Below are 14,883 nucleotides of genomic sequence, written 5' to 3' on the forward strand. Positions count from 1 at the left end.
AGGACAGTGTGTAATTGATAGGTTTACACATATGAAACATCAGCTTTAATTTTAAAATAAAAATATAGTGACGCTATAGTAGATAATTATTTTTCCCTTTTAAAAATGTTTGCAGATTTGTCTTCAATTTACTTTTAATGATACTCTTACATTTTGATAATGGACAATTTTTGTGATATTCTACTTTACACTGAAAGACCCCCGAAGGTAGTCTTCCCTCTGGAGAGACCCTCGCCCAGAGATCACACCGAGACCATAAGTCAGATGCAAACAGCAAGAGGCTTTATTCAGGAACACGGGTACCCGGGGCAACACAGTCTCTCAAGAGGCTCAAGAGACTGGCGCGCCGACGGGCTGGAGTGGAGGGTTTTTATAGGGTCGGGCAGCAGGAGCACGAGAAGCACGGTTTACAGGGTTCTGATTGGACGATTCATATGAGGCCAGGTTCAAACTCAGGACAGTTCGTGGTCCCCCCCCCCCCCCCCCCCCCCGAGCTCGACACGCCTGCTGACTTGTTTCCAAGTTGTTTTTCTGACCTTTAGTACCCTGTTCTGGGACCAGGTGGCCGACCGCAGATACCCTGTTTGTTCCTATGCCCATGTCCTCTAACTGAACTTCCCCGTACTTTTCAGGCCTTGTTCAAAATGGTGTTAGGCTAAGCAAGTATGCTGGGGTCTTTCAACACTATTATAAAATATAGATAATGTGACCACAACTACATTAATTATGAACATTTAGGTCTCTCTAGAGCTCTACTGTTTAAAATAGTAAGGAAATTTCTTTCTCATGTGGGAGTAATACAGTATTTTAGGACAAATGTCCTAGTTTTTAAAAAAACTCACCTGTATATCCTACACCACTGTGGCTTCTTTAAATTCATAAAATGAAATCATTTTAATCAAAACATATACCCATTAAAAAAGAGGATATTTTGAAGTTACTCTGTTTTCATTATTATTTTATAGATGAACTGCAACCCCCAAATACAGTGGTGAATTGAATGCTATAACTGATAATCGATTTCAGAAATTAATTGCTCTCTCCTGGCTATGGGTTCAGTGTGCGTTTTATAGCTTATAGCTTTCCTCAGATTGAAAGATTAACTGCCTAACTTTGCAATCTGTCTCTTAAAGGGTGGGACTTGACACTTGGGTGATGATAGAAACTCCCAGATCCAGTATTTCAAGTCATATAACATCATGAAGGCATCCATAACTCACTTGCCATTTCTTTCTTTCTTGATTTGTTTATTTGTGTTTCTCTGCATGCTAGAGATAGAAACCACGCTTTCTACCCAGATGCTAAACAATCATTCTATTAATAATCGTTTTTCAAAAGCATAAAGGGAGAGTCTCACAATGTCAGAACTAATTATAGTAGCTCAAATTCAGTTTCCTATTGTTTATCATAGAAATAAATGTGGTATTTTAAGCTATGGTATGTATTTATTTTACAAAGGGAAATAAGATAGTATTAGATGTTTCAGGCCGTGTTTTTATTTTATTGCTTCATAGAATTTCCAAAGCAATACAGAGTAAGCCATCACTAGGTTTCGCACTCAAATTTCCTGCCACCTCCTTGAATCAAGTCACCAAAACCTACCAGTCCTGAGCTGCGGATACTACATAGAATGAAACAACTTCTCATCATCTAACGCCCACACCCTTACTCTTCATACAAAAGCAGGTGTTTCATATTAAGAAATTATGCACTGGCATATTAAGCATTTGAAATTAAACTCAATGTCTTCTTTCAGACAGTGTTAGTCTCTGCTTAACAGTTGACTTCATCCATCTCATCAGTATTTGTAAATGTATCTGCAAATATCTGTCAGGCTAGAGGGATCTATTTAAATTTGAGTACATATGGATTGTAAAGATTAATTAGATTAATTGCAAATATTTAAAATGTTGTAGGATTTTGCTAAGTTAGAGAAAATGACAGTGAAGAGAAAGAGACTCCAAATTATAGGAATAAAGACACCATATGCAGTTGAAAATGTGAAAGCAAACAAAATGTCCATGGTATGTGAGTGTTTTAAAAATATTGGGTTAATTATCAAGAGTAGGCCTCGGGAAATCAAACTTTCAAAACAAACTTGGTAAATTTTTCTGTCAAAGAAATAATGATATTATCTCATCATTATGCAGTCTAAGTACAAATGGTTATAGCCATCCATTCACTCTTACTTCATTGTAACAAAAGTGACCATGGTTTTAATAGTAGTAATCCAGGGTTTATTAAGCATGGCAGTATGTATTTTCATATTTCTTTTCCTTTTTCTTGTTTGTAGTTTAATTACCATGTAATTGACTAAAATGTTAGTGGATACACATAGTGTTATCTTTGGATTCTTTTGCAATAAGTTTTAACACTTTAAATTTCTCTCTGACACCATTTTGTTTATATCTCACAAATTTCGTTTCATTTTTTTCATTGTTATACAGATCTAAATACTTTTAATGTCATGTTTTATTGCTTTGTCCTTGCAATATTTGAAATTATTCTGATCGGCTTCTGAATATGCAAATACTTTCAAATATATTTTGGTTATTTATATAGAACCAAAATTTGTTTGTTTGAAAATTTTCTGATCAAGCTTTAAACATGTGGGCTGAAGGAGAGCACACTCTGTCAAATTTTTAAATACAAAAATTTACAACTACATTTATTTTTTTACCAAAAATATATTTTTTCATTATAATATATACTGATTATGGTTTATTGTCCCTCTACTACTCCCAGCCCCTCCACACAACTCCTCCCATCTAGATCAACCACCCTTTCTGTCTTTCATTAGAAAACAAACAGGGTGTGGAGAGATGGCTCAGCCGTTAAAGGCTAGGCTCACAACCAAAAATATAAGACAACAAACAGGCTTCTAAGGGATAATAATTAATATAATATAATATAATATAATATAATATAATATAATTAATATAATTAATATAATATATAGTTAATATGATAAACAAAGACAAACAGATCAGAATAGGACAAAACAAGCAAAAAGAAAGAAGCTCAAGAAAAGGTACAAGAAACGGGTATAGATGAACAGACTGTATATGCTCAGGAATCCCATAAAAAACACTTGACTGGGAGCCATAACATGTATGCAAAGGACTTATAAGGTTAAGAAAAATAACAAAAATGATAATAAAATAAAAAAAGATAAAGTTAAAAAAGAAGCCTGATATGACATTATGAGAGAAGGAACTTCCAAAGACGCCACTGAGTTTATTTTCTATTGGCCATCTATTGCTGGGCATGCAGCCTACCTTAAGATTGATTTGTTTCCCCAGTGAGATACACTTGGAGAAATTAAAATTTCATGTGCAAATGGTTATCAACTGGAGATAACTTCTGGGTTAAGGTTGGAGGCTTGCTGGTGTCCACTTCTCCTTTCACTCCAGGAACCCATCCTACAAACCCTGTGCGTGCTGCCATAGTCTCTAGGAGTGCATATGTGCATCAGGCCTGTTGGCTTTAGAAGGCCTTATTTTCTTGGTGTCCTTCATCCCCACTGGCTCTTACATTCTTTTTGACTCCTCTTCCTCAGGGTTCTTGAGCCCTTAGGGGAGGAATTTGATGGAGACGTCCCATTTAGGGCTGAGTATTTCCAGGTCTCTCACTCTCTGAATATTATCTGACTTTGGTCTCTGTATTTCTTCCCACCTGTTGCAGGAGAAAACTTCTCTGATGATGGCTGAGCAAGCAACTGATGTCTGAACTTAGCAGACTGTCACTGGGAGTCATTTTATTGCTGTGTTACTTTAGCAAAACAGCAGTGTTTGGTTTTACTCAATGTCCCTGGACTATCTAGTCTCAAGTTTCTAGTCACCCAGGAAGCCTCAGCTATGAGATCCATCTCATTGGATGGGCCTGAAATCAAATCAGATATCGGTGGGTTAACTCCCACAAGCTTTGCTCCACCATTGCCCTAATCTGTCTTGTAGGTAGGATAACTTTGTAGATAAAGGGATTCTGTCTGACTTCCTCATCCCCTTCTTCCATCCCATTCCCCAGCTGGAAAGTTTGGAACCTTTATGGGCAAGTATGAGGAAGTCAAGTCATTTAGGAGAACGTTCGAGATGGGCAAGGCAAGTCGAGATGACAGATCCTGTCTCTGTATTCACTTGATCCTGGAGTGCGAAAACTTCACTTTCCACTGTGAATGTCCATCCACCTGGAGTGTCAAGTTGGCAGGATTTAGAACCATCATGGAAATCTCTGGATTTTTGTGTGAAGGATTTTATAAAGAAGTTGAGCTAAGGTGAAAAAGGCACTCTGAAAGTCTCACCATTCCATTGCTGTTGTCTCAGAATGAATGAAAAGGGAAAAGGAGGTGAGCAGCCACACTTGTTGCTCCCTGATCCTTGACTGTGAATGTGATGACATCTACTCCCTCAAGCTCCTACAGTCATGCCTTTCTTACCATAATGCACTATGCCCACAAAGTATAAGAATAAAAAAAAAGATTTGGTTGAAAAATATGTATTCACTACCACCTTAAAATTGACTGAGACAATTTTGTTGCCTAGGATATGGTCTACCTGGTGTGATATACACATTTGAAAAGATTTTTATTTCACCATTACTAACTAGTTGAAAATTAAATAACAAATGCAATAGTTTTGATTAGTTAATGGTAATGTTTAAGATTTTAGTACATTTATGGCCTTTCTGTCTACTTAATTTGTTGAAATCAACTATAGTTCTAGGTCTATCTGTCTTTGAAATGTTATACATTTTTTATTTCCTATGCATTAAACCTTTAACTGTGTTTACTTTGAATTTAATAGAGATATGGTTGGGTCTAAATATATCAGTTTAATCCTACTACTTATTTATCATTTTGTCATCTTCTACATTTCTTCACATTGATTGGGTATTTTTAAGACAGCATTTTCTCCAGTATTGGCATATTCATCATGCCTGTGTCTTTATTTCTTTCAGAAATAACTGCTTTAGACATTTGCTTCCCAAACTTTTTTGCTGAGCATCACTGGGTAACTGTAGAAAAGCAAGGTCCTGAACCCATTCCCAAGTCCTCAGTTTTAAAACTCTTGGGTCTGTAGAGCTGTCTGAGTTCTGTGAAGGTCTTGTAGTGATTGTTACAGAGCTGAAAGTGGAGGAATTGTATTCTAGCTATGCACTGCACCTCATTGTTTTTTATACTCTCCTTTAAACCTCTTGTATCCCTTTATGTGCCTCCATCCCCTCTTCACCCATGGTTCTGCTGCTGGCCCTCATTCGCCTGGCTGTACACCTACTTCCTAGTTTTTCTTTTGTTTTTGATTTGTTTCAAAAGTCAAGGAAGTGTTCAAGAAATTAGAAATTATACAAAACCAGGCTTTATATGTACCCATAGATTTGCATAGCCTGAGACATCCTGAATCAAATAATGAAGATAATCCCCAAAGACATGTCTGCTAGTCAGTCTGATTGCGACAATTCCTGCACCATGGTTTTCCTCTCAGATGACTCTCTGCTGTGACAAGTTGACAACTAAGACTAAGCAGGACACCATCTGGTAACATTTTGCTTCTTCCTGAGGAATTTCCTTTAACCTTTCTTGCAATGATGGTTTTTTTTCCCCCAGTAAATTCAAGTTTTGCTAGAAATTTTTTTATTCTGTTCTCATTTTCAAAGATGATTCTCTAAAGTATATGGATGGTTTGTCGTACAATAGTTGACATTTTGCCTTGTTGGCATTTTGAGATGTCACTCCACTGCATTCTTACATGCATATTTTGAGACAAATACTAACTGACAACTTTGCCCGTCATCTTCTCTTTTTGATGTACAATATGTGGGTTTTTATCCCCTTCTAGGTACAGCATTTTCTTGAAGTTCATGTGATTCTTGGATTTAATGGTTATGAGGGTTTTTTATGTCAAATTTGAGAGATGTTTGGTAGCTAATTCCTCAGCTTTATCCTAGTCTGTCTTCTCTCCCACCAGAGTACCAGTTACATATTTTTCTCAGTCTTTGTTCTTTATAGAATTTGATTTGGATAGATTATAATGTTATGGTTTCAATTTTGTATCTCTTTTGTTTTTGAAGTATGGTGATATATTGTGTACCCTAATAAACTTGCCTGAGGATCAGAGGAGAGAGCCAGCCACTAGATTAGACATAGAAATCAGGCTGTGGTGGCACACACCCTTAATCCTATCGGGACTCAGGAAGCAGAAATCCATCTGGATCTCTGTGAATTCAAGGCCACACTGGAAACAGAATCAGGCAGTGGTGGCACACACCTTTAATCCCAGTACTGGTAAACACATATGCCTTTAATCCCAGGAAGTGATGTCTGGGTAGACAAAGGTATATAAGGCATGAGGAAACAGGAACTCATTCTCTTTAAGCTAAGCATTTCTTAGAGGTAAGAACTAGAGGCTGGCTCTTCTGCTTCTCTGATTTAGCTTTCACCCTGATATCTGGCTCTGGGTTTTTTATTATAAGACCATTTAGATTCAAACAACATTGAATGCCTATTACTGTATTGTTAACCTATCTAGTGTACTTTCCACTTTAAAACATGTATTCAATCCTAGGAAATGTACTTATGCCTACTTAAAAAAAAAACTTTCCATTTCCTTTGAGAAAAATGACTGTACCCCTGTTTTGCATATGGCTGTTCTCTTTCTACCCGCTTCATACAACCATTTTTTTTTCTGTTTGCACACAATACTGGTGTCCAAATTCCATCTAGTTATAATACTTGCATTCTATTCAGGCCCATGCTTCATGTTAAATTTTAACTTAATATCTTCTTAAGAGTCCTATGTCCAATAATAGTAACAATCTGAGGCACTGAAGTTAGGATTTCACCATAAGAATGGAGGGAAACAAATCAGTCTATAATACTCCCAAGTGGATATTGCCTTTCTTTTAGATTCCTGAGTGTGTGTGTGTGTGTGTGTGTGTGTGTGTGTGTGTGTGTGTGTGTGTGTGTGTGAGAGAGAGAGAGAGAGAGAGAGAGAGAGAGAGAGAGAGAGAGAGAGAGAGAGAGAGAGAGATGGGGAGGGGTGGTGCATGCTGAGCACACGGTATAACATTCACCTACATAGCCAGGCCCTTCTGACAACATTTAAGTTCTGCCCATTTTAAGATTTGAATTTTAACTTTTTTCTTCCATACTGTATTGGATTTGTTTCACCATGCATCTCCACTACTTTGTTTCACTTTGCTCTTTGAAGCTTGCTGTGTGATTTCTTAGTACAGAGGTATGTCAATCCTAAGTTTAAGGTTAATTTTATCAACATCTCCACTAAGTACCCTTTGCAATTAAGGGGACACTTAGGGACAATGGAGCACAGGTTTTTCCATTCTGCTTTGTGGTTTTATGAATTCTTCACAGTCCTCTACAAACTTTGAGAAGTGCTTAACCTGCTATCTCTTGTAGTCCTTTGACCTAATTTATGGGGTGGAAAATGACCGGATGGTTTTTCAGCCAAGGATTTGAAGTTTCGACTTTCCACAACTTTGGAGCTTCTTGCTGTAGATCTCTTCCTTCCTTCCTTCCTTCCTTCCTTCCTTCCTTCCTTCCTTCCTTCCTTCCTTCCTTCCTTCCTTCCTTCCTTCCTTCCTTCCTTCCTTCCTTCCTTCCTCTCTCTCTCTCTCTCTCTCTCTTCCTTCCTTCCTTTATTTATTTATTTATCTATCTTCCTATCTCTTCTTTATTCTATCATGTGGATTATAGCTTCTTTGGCCTCCACAAACTTCATTTTTTTTTTTGTCTTTTTATCCCCGCGAGACTTTTGAGGTTTTGCACACTGTTCTTTAGCATACAGATTGTTGCTGGGCAATAAGCAATAATAAATCTAGGGTTAATATGTTTTCTTTATTTTTCCCCAGGAGAGTATAGTTATGTGTTTAGTTTCTGAAACACTTGCTTCACACATGTTGGGATATTTGATGATATGAAGTATTTGAGAATTTTATGCATGTATAAGGTGTATTTTGATCACATTTCCCTCCTACTCCTCCAATGTCTTCTCACACTCACCTTCCCCTTCCACATTTGTGTGGATCTCCAGTGGAGCCCAGTTGACCTAACAGGGACCAGACCTTTAATGAAAACTGTCTCTCCCTCTCCTCCATCCATCAATTGTCCGTAGCTCCTCAGCTCAGGGTAGTGGTTCTTGAAGCCCATCTCCATGCTACAGTGTTGACTTGTCTGTTCTCGTGTAGGTCTTGTGCGGACAGACACAGCTGCCATGAACTCCTAAGTGTAGCCGTCCTGTCCTGTTCAGAAGAGTTTTACCCCAGTTCTCCCTATACTCTGGCTCTTAAAATCGCCCGTTCTTCCATTCTGGCCCCTAAGCCTTAAGGAGAGGGTGTGTGATACAGATGTCCCATTTGTGAGAGAGAACTCAACAGACACTAATTTTCTGCACTCTAACCTGTTGTAAGTTTCTACATTAACTAACAAGCATTGCACCATTTCCTGCTGAGTTCTGAGATCTGAACTAATTTACAGGTATAAAGATATGAATTGAGTGGGTAGATTAGTGCTATGTCCATTTAGCAGATAATAGTAGTGAATTCATCCCTAGAGCCTATGAGCTTCCCTGCCATGGTATCATCACCAGATTTACAATACTAGACATGCATTTCTCCTGTGAACTGAGCCTTAAAACTAATCCGAAAGCAATTGGTCACACATATTTTTTTTTTTTGCCATTATTGCAAGCATGGTCATATCTTACCTCACTGGTCCTTATTGTAGCTCTCAATGTTTACAGTTGGGTCAGAGTGTGGATAACATTTATCTCCAGCAACCTACATAGAATCAGAATCTTTTTGGACTATGAAAACTATCTGTCAAGGTGAAAGCTTCCTAATCAGTAGCAACTTGATTTCTCTATTTCCTGTGACCAAAGTATATAGTTTCTTCAGCAATTGCAGCTTACCGTTAAGTTCTGGTGAAAAGCCAAGAGCAATGACAATAGCCTTCATTGTTTTGGGGGTCTCTGGGACACCCCTGTCCAACATCTCAGGAAAGGCTTCTCAGACCTGGCACTAAGATTTTTATTTGTCAACCTGTCTCTTATTGGAGTAGTGTGATTCCTTGTGTACAGCAACAATTAAGCTTTTCATATTATTATATAAACTATATAATATATATCATATATATATATACATATATATATGAAGTTTATACAATAGTAGGTTTGTATAATTGCAGGGTTGGAGATCAAAATCAGGGCTTCACACATGCCAGGCAACAGCACTAACACTGAGTTACACCCAAAGCCCTTTCTCTGGTTCTTAATGGAAGAGGATGTTTCCATTTTACCATCATGAGTGCAAATAATTATTCTGTTTCATACTTCTTAGTTTAATTTTCAAAGTGAAAGCCTTAATAAAAATGTTTTCTGTATTTGTATCTTTCAATAAATTCTGGTCTCTGTCTTCTGCCCCACATTATGCTGGGGTAATGAGGGCTCCCTGCATTTGTCTTCATTGGGGTAGGTAATGTTAAACATTTGATATCCTAGAAGGAAGCTAGTGCACATCAGTAAACCTTGGAGGAAGAGCAAACTGAAATATTTCATTCTTGGAATTTATTTCTTCTATTTGTTAAAGATGCATGGCTTTAATTACTGAAGGATGTTTTATGTTGGAGAATAATTAAAACCCATTTGTCATTTCTCATGGATACTGCAGTGAATATATATTTTTTCCAGGTGCATAAATATGTTGCTTTCCAATTGGTAATGGCTTTTCAGTCTCTTTTTTTTTTTTAAACTACAACTCATACAACTCCATGTAAAAAGTTTAGAACAGTATTTATAAAATGCCAATTAAAGAATTGTCATCTGTTCACTCTTTGTCTTTGTATGGTTACCAGTGGCATGTAGTGAAAATACAAGACACACTGAAAAATTTCCATCAACCAATTTATGCTCATAGTTAAATTTTTCTGAATTTAACTATGAATAGCTAATTAGAAAGTTGTTCTAAAATGTAAAGCAGCAAGAAATTAACTTTTCCAATATCTAAACCTATGTTGGTACAGCTCAGTGCTCATCATGTTCTGCCAAGTTTTGTACCTGATTTCCCATTTCTTCTCTTCTCTTTCCAGGAAAACAGTTGGAGTTTTCTGCTGTGGACCAAGTTCGATTTCCAAGACTCTTCATAATTTGAGTAACCAGAGCAACTTATATGGGACAAAATTTGAATACAATAAAGAATCCTTCAGCTGAAGCCTTGGAGACTAATCTTTTGAGGACACTAAAGAAGGAACAGTGCAATTTCTAAGACTTGGAAACTAAGCTGAATCAAACAATTCTGCTATGCCAAAGAATATCAAGATTTCATTATTTATGATTATTTAATATGAGAATGCAAAGAATATGGCAAAATGACATGTTTAATCTGGAAGCCAAAGAGGCCCTGAAGAATATTTGATGTGGTGATTCACATTTTGATGGCAAAATTAAAAGAATGCTGTTAGATGCACACTGTTGATTTTTATGGGAAATTCAAGAACTCTCTTGTGAGGAGCTGAACTTGCTTACTTGGAAGCTGATAGCTGCAGTCCTCTCTAAATTGTTTTTGGTTGAACAGATTCAAGATTGAACAAAATTAAAAATTCATTGAAACTCCGACTCCATTTTCTACGTTGTACCTAAGTGGAGTAGCTTTAATTTGGAAAGGATCCAGGCAAACACTTGGAGTTTGAAACTGCAGCACAAAACTTTCTATTGATACGGGTACCCCATGTCCACTGCTAATCTCCTTTACTAACTCTGTCGTCTCCCTGTATTGTTTGTGCTCTACACACTCCTGAGCCTTCTACCCATCTACTTTCTCATTTTTTGCACCTTATTCTCTACCAGGCAAATCTGCACTCCATCAGCCAACCTCGACACAGTGATTTAATAGAACTATTTTATCACTAATTTGCTCAACTGAATACTGGTGCAGAGTAGTGAAAACTGTAAAAGGCAGCCTCCGAAAGTGCTTTGTTTAGTTTATGCTTGGACCCCAAAGAGCCTTGTATCTTGCAGCAAACACTGAAGCACAAGCCCAATCTCCTTCGTCTTTCTTTGCTTTCAGCTAGAGATGTTGAAGTCACGTTCCTGAAGTGGGACCCTCACTTTGCTATCTAGAAAAGTGGAACTGCTTCACTATTTATTCAAATTTAAGTTAAAAGTCACTAATATTATTTTTTGCACTGTTTGGTATCATGGTGAATTATTAGATTTAAATTTCCTATTCGTGTGATCCAATCAGTTTATGACCTCTCATTATTTAATATTCTTGAATCAGAAGGAAGTCTACTTTACTACCTTAATAATTAAGGTATTCTTACAGTTTGACAATTTAATTTGGTAGAGAGCTAGTCATGCTATCAAGTGTAACATATTCCTGAAATCAGATTCTTGCCTTATTTTTGATAGTCCTTTGCATGTCACATTACAATGGTAAGTGATGTTATTATTTGGTTTTGGCATGATTCACCACTAACCAACAAGCATACTAAAACATCTAGCACCAAATGACCACATGTTTATTTATTCACATATTTTTTTCTTTCTTTGAAACATTTTTTTATCCCTTCTATGGGCAATGTGCAATGCTCATATAAAGAGCTCTGAACACACACACACACACACACACACGTATGTATAACATTACATTTTGGCAATGCTGTCCAGATAGATTAGGAAAGATTTTCAAACACAGATCAGAACGAACTCATAAAAAGAAACTTGATTTTATCCAAGCTTGATGTGCAATACTGAATCCTTGTTGATCATAACATTCATGTGATTATGTGAATTCATCAGATTTCAATAATTCAGATCAAAAATTTTTGAAAAGATGATATTTCAGAGCTTGTCTGCAATGTTGGATAAACCTTCTTGCCTAATCTAAATTCCAGAGCATGTTCAAGCATCTATATGTTAAACATAGTTTATTTTTGAACAGGGATAAAATTAAAGCTTTATCACACATGTAGAAGACAGCTTTGTTTGCTTTGTCAGATTCTTTCTGTGGTGGCGGTTATTGTTATATATACCTTAAATCACTAATTTTGATGGCAATAAATATTAAATTTGAAATTGTGTCCCTGAAATCTCTATAAGTTTACCTTTATAACAGATAAATCAGCAATTTGGGGGAGATACATATTCGCTGGTTTGTGAAAAGATAAGAATAATTGAAGAAGTATAATACAAGTACATGCTAGTGCGATAACCTTAAGAATTTGGATTCTGCAGCTATTAATGGCATAATCTGGTCATGTGATTAAGATTTTTCATTTGGGCTGTTAATAACATTTGTAGTACTATTTTTTTTAATTTGCTTTAAAACATTGTGTTGTGTGGAACAAATTGTCCTCAAGCTTGCTGTGTAACCAAAGACAGCCTTGAACTTCCTTTCCTCCTGTCTCTACTTCCCAAATGTTAGAATTTCAAGGTTGCGGCCGGGCGGTGGTGGCGCACGCCTTTAATCCCAGCACTCGGGAGGCAGAGGCAGGCGGATCTTTGTGAGTTCGAGGCCAGCCTGGACTACCAAGTGAGTTCCAGGAAAGGCGCAAAGCTACACAGAGAAACCCTGTCTCGAAAAAACCAAAAAAAAAAAAAAAAAAAAAAAAAGAATTTCAAGGTTGCATTGCCGTACAAAAATACTAATTACTTTAGGTAACATATCTTTTTGAGAACATAATGCAAATCATGCTATGATATATAACATACTGGATATAGTTTGGGGGCACAAACATTCTCAAATAAGATCATATATTGAAGAATTTCTCTAGAACATGATTTCTACTGTGGTCTTTTTCCCTGAATATTCCCTTTATTTATTTTTCAAGAAACTTTCAATAATTTATAGGCTTATACTAACAAATTTTCTTTATGGATAGAGAGAATTCTCTTAATAGGTTATTAAGCAAAGAATTCAGTGGCACTTTCCACGAGTTTTTACTTTTGCATGGCATTTAGGTAAAAGGAAGAGGCTATGGTTTTATATATTACTAAGAACAAAAAGCTCAGAATCATATATATATATGTATATGTATGTGTGTGTGTGTGTGTGTGTGTGTGTGTGTGTGTGTACTGTAAGCCTTGCAGCTGGGATGGAAAGTTATCCTGGCAGCTGGAAACCAAGGAATGACACAAAGTCAACCATACAGCAAACCTCACACAAGAGCTTTATTGGCAGAGTAAAAAACCAGGAGGGTGGCGGCCTCTGCTCGAGCATGAAGCAGCAGCAAACTGAACAGAATAGAAGGCTTATATACAGCTTCTTGGGAAGCAGGTAGAACTTTTCAGGTTGGAGCTTTCAGTGGGAGGATTGGTGGGATTTCATGTCCAGAGATTGGGCTTTTTTGCTCTGCAGGGTTGGGGTTGGGCCCAGCTAGAGTGTTCTATGGGTTAAACCTGCCAGTTAGAGGTCCTAGGTGGAGGTACCTGGGCACTCCAGTGGCTTGAGGGGCTTACATGTACCACATGTGTGCCTTTTGATTGGGAACTAGAAGACATCAGATTCCACATATGTAGGCATGTATGTATATGTGTATGATTCATGTATATGTGCATTTGTGTAAGCACGTAATACACACACACATAGAGAGGAGACTGTATCCATACACGTGTTTGAGACTTAATTCTCTTTTCAAGGTTAATTTCTGGTAAGAAACAAACACTGCTTAATTCTTCATTTGCTGAATCAAAAATGTCAGTTGAGCGATTGTAAAAATATAGACACTCTTAAAAGGCATGGTGGACAAACCATATGCTAAAATGTTTTCTCCATAGCTATGTGCTTATGACTTACCCAATCAGTGATTTCTTGTTGCACTTACCAAAAAATAACTAATGGATTTCAATTACATGACATTGTCAGAGGCTTACTAGAGACAAAAGGTGACATTTTCATCAGTAACTAGAGCACAATTACACAGATGCTAAATACTGTTCATTGTATTTAAATGAATTTGTTTATTTTTAACATGAGATTTTATTCTTAGAGAATGTCCTTCATGCAAACAATATATTTTTTACCATATTTATCCTCTTTTCTTTCCCCTAAATCCTAGAGGTACCTCCTACCTTCTATCCCCTACACCCAACTTCATATTCTGTCTTTTCTTTCTAACCCACTGAATCCAACTTGTGCTACTATTGTATGACACTGTTACTGGAGAGACATTAACATAATTTCTGCTCACCCCAGATTTGGAACTGATTACAGACCAAAGGAAAGTTACCTTCAAAGTCTAACTTGTTGAACCAATGAGTTTTGTTGGGGTTTCTCACATGAATATGAGTGAGAAGTTCCTTAAAGAAACATAAACTAAAAGCTCACCTAGCATGTATGACAGCTCCTCACACCTGTAAACCTGGAAGCCCAGATCTCACTGCAAAACGTGTAGGTACTTTGAACGAATGAAGAGTATCTTTTGTAGACATCTCAGTTGGTCTGAGCATCTTCTAGGAAGTTCTGCATCTTCCAGATGGCTTGGCATCTATGAGCATCTTCCAGTCAGTTGGTTTGGGTCTGAGAGTTTCATCCCTCAGCAGTATTTTATGGTTTATATATGCTTGGGGATAGAGAGACCTACTATATCTTGTCCTTTTTAGTGACTTCCTGAAGCCTTTATATTGTTTGCTTCCTGGACCTAATGAATTTAGTGGACAATGGAATCTTTAATTCCTTTATACTATTCTGAGTTTTGAAAATCTTTCCTCCAGGAAGAAATGCTTTATCTCAGAGAAAATTGCTACACAACAGCCACCCTAATGGGCATGAGTGTGGAGCCACCCACTGGAGAATGCCTCATCTGTTAGGAACCACACTTCTAAAGAGAACTGACTCAGTCTCCTCTAGAAGGCATTAACTGTTGATAGTTAATCA

At 37.1% G+C, this 14,883-nt stretch overlaps 1 protein-coding gene across 6 annotated transcripts in view; it reads left to right on the forward strand.

Moving 5' to 3' along the window:
* Window positions 1-12,083, forward strand: part of Nox4 (NADPH oxidase 4) — a 126,292-nt gene extending 114,209 nt beyond the window's left edge. For all 6 annotated transcript variants that reach the window (XM_006995719.4, XM_015989144.3, XM_076546686.1 and 3 more), the window contains one exon: window positions 10,097-12,083. In XM_006995719.4, the coding sequence (XP_006995781.1) occupies window positions 10,097-10,217 (121 nt within the window). In that variant the 3' untranslated portion in view covers window positions 10,218-12,083. The remainder of the gene's footprint in view (window positions 1-10,096) is intronic.
* Window positions 12,084-14,883: the final 2,800 nt, after the last annotated feature.

The sequence above is a fragment of the Peromyscus maniculatus genome, chromosome 1 (genome assembly GCF_049852395.1).
Source record: "Peromyscus maniculatus bairdii isolate BWxNUB_F1_BW_parent chromosome 1, HU_Pman_BW_mat_3.1, whole genome shotgun sequence".
NCBI classification, from domain to species: Eukaryota; Metazoa; Chordata; class Mammalia; order Rodentia; family Cricetidae; genus Peromyscus; species Peromyscus maniculatus.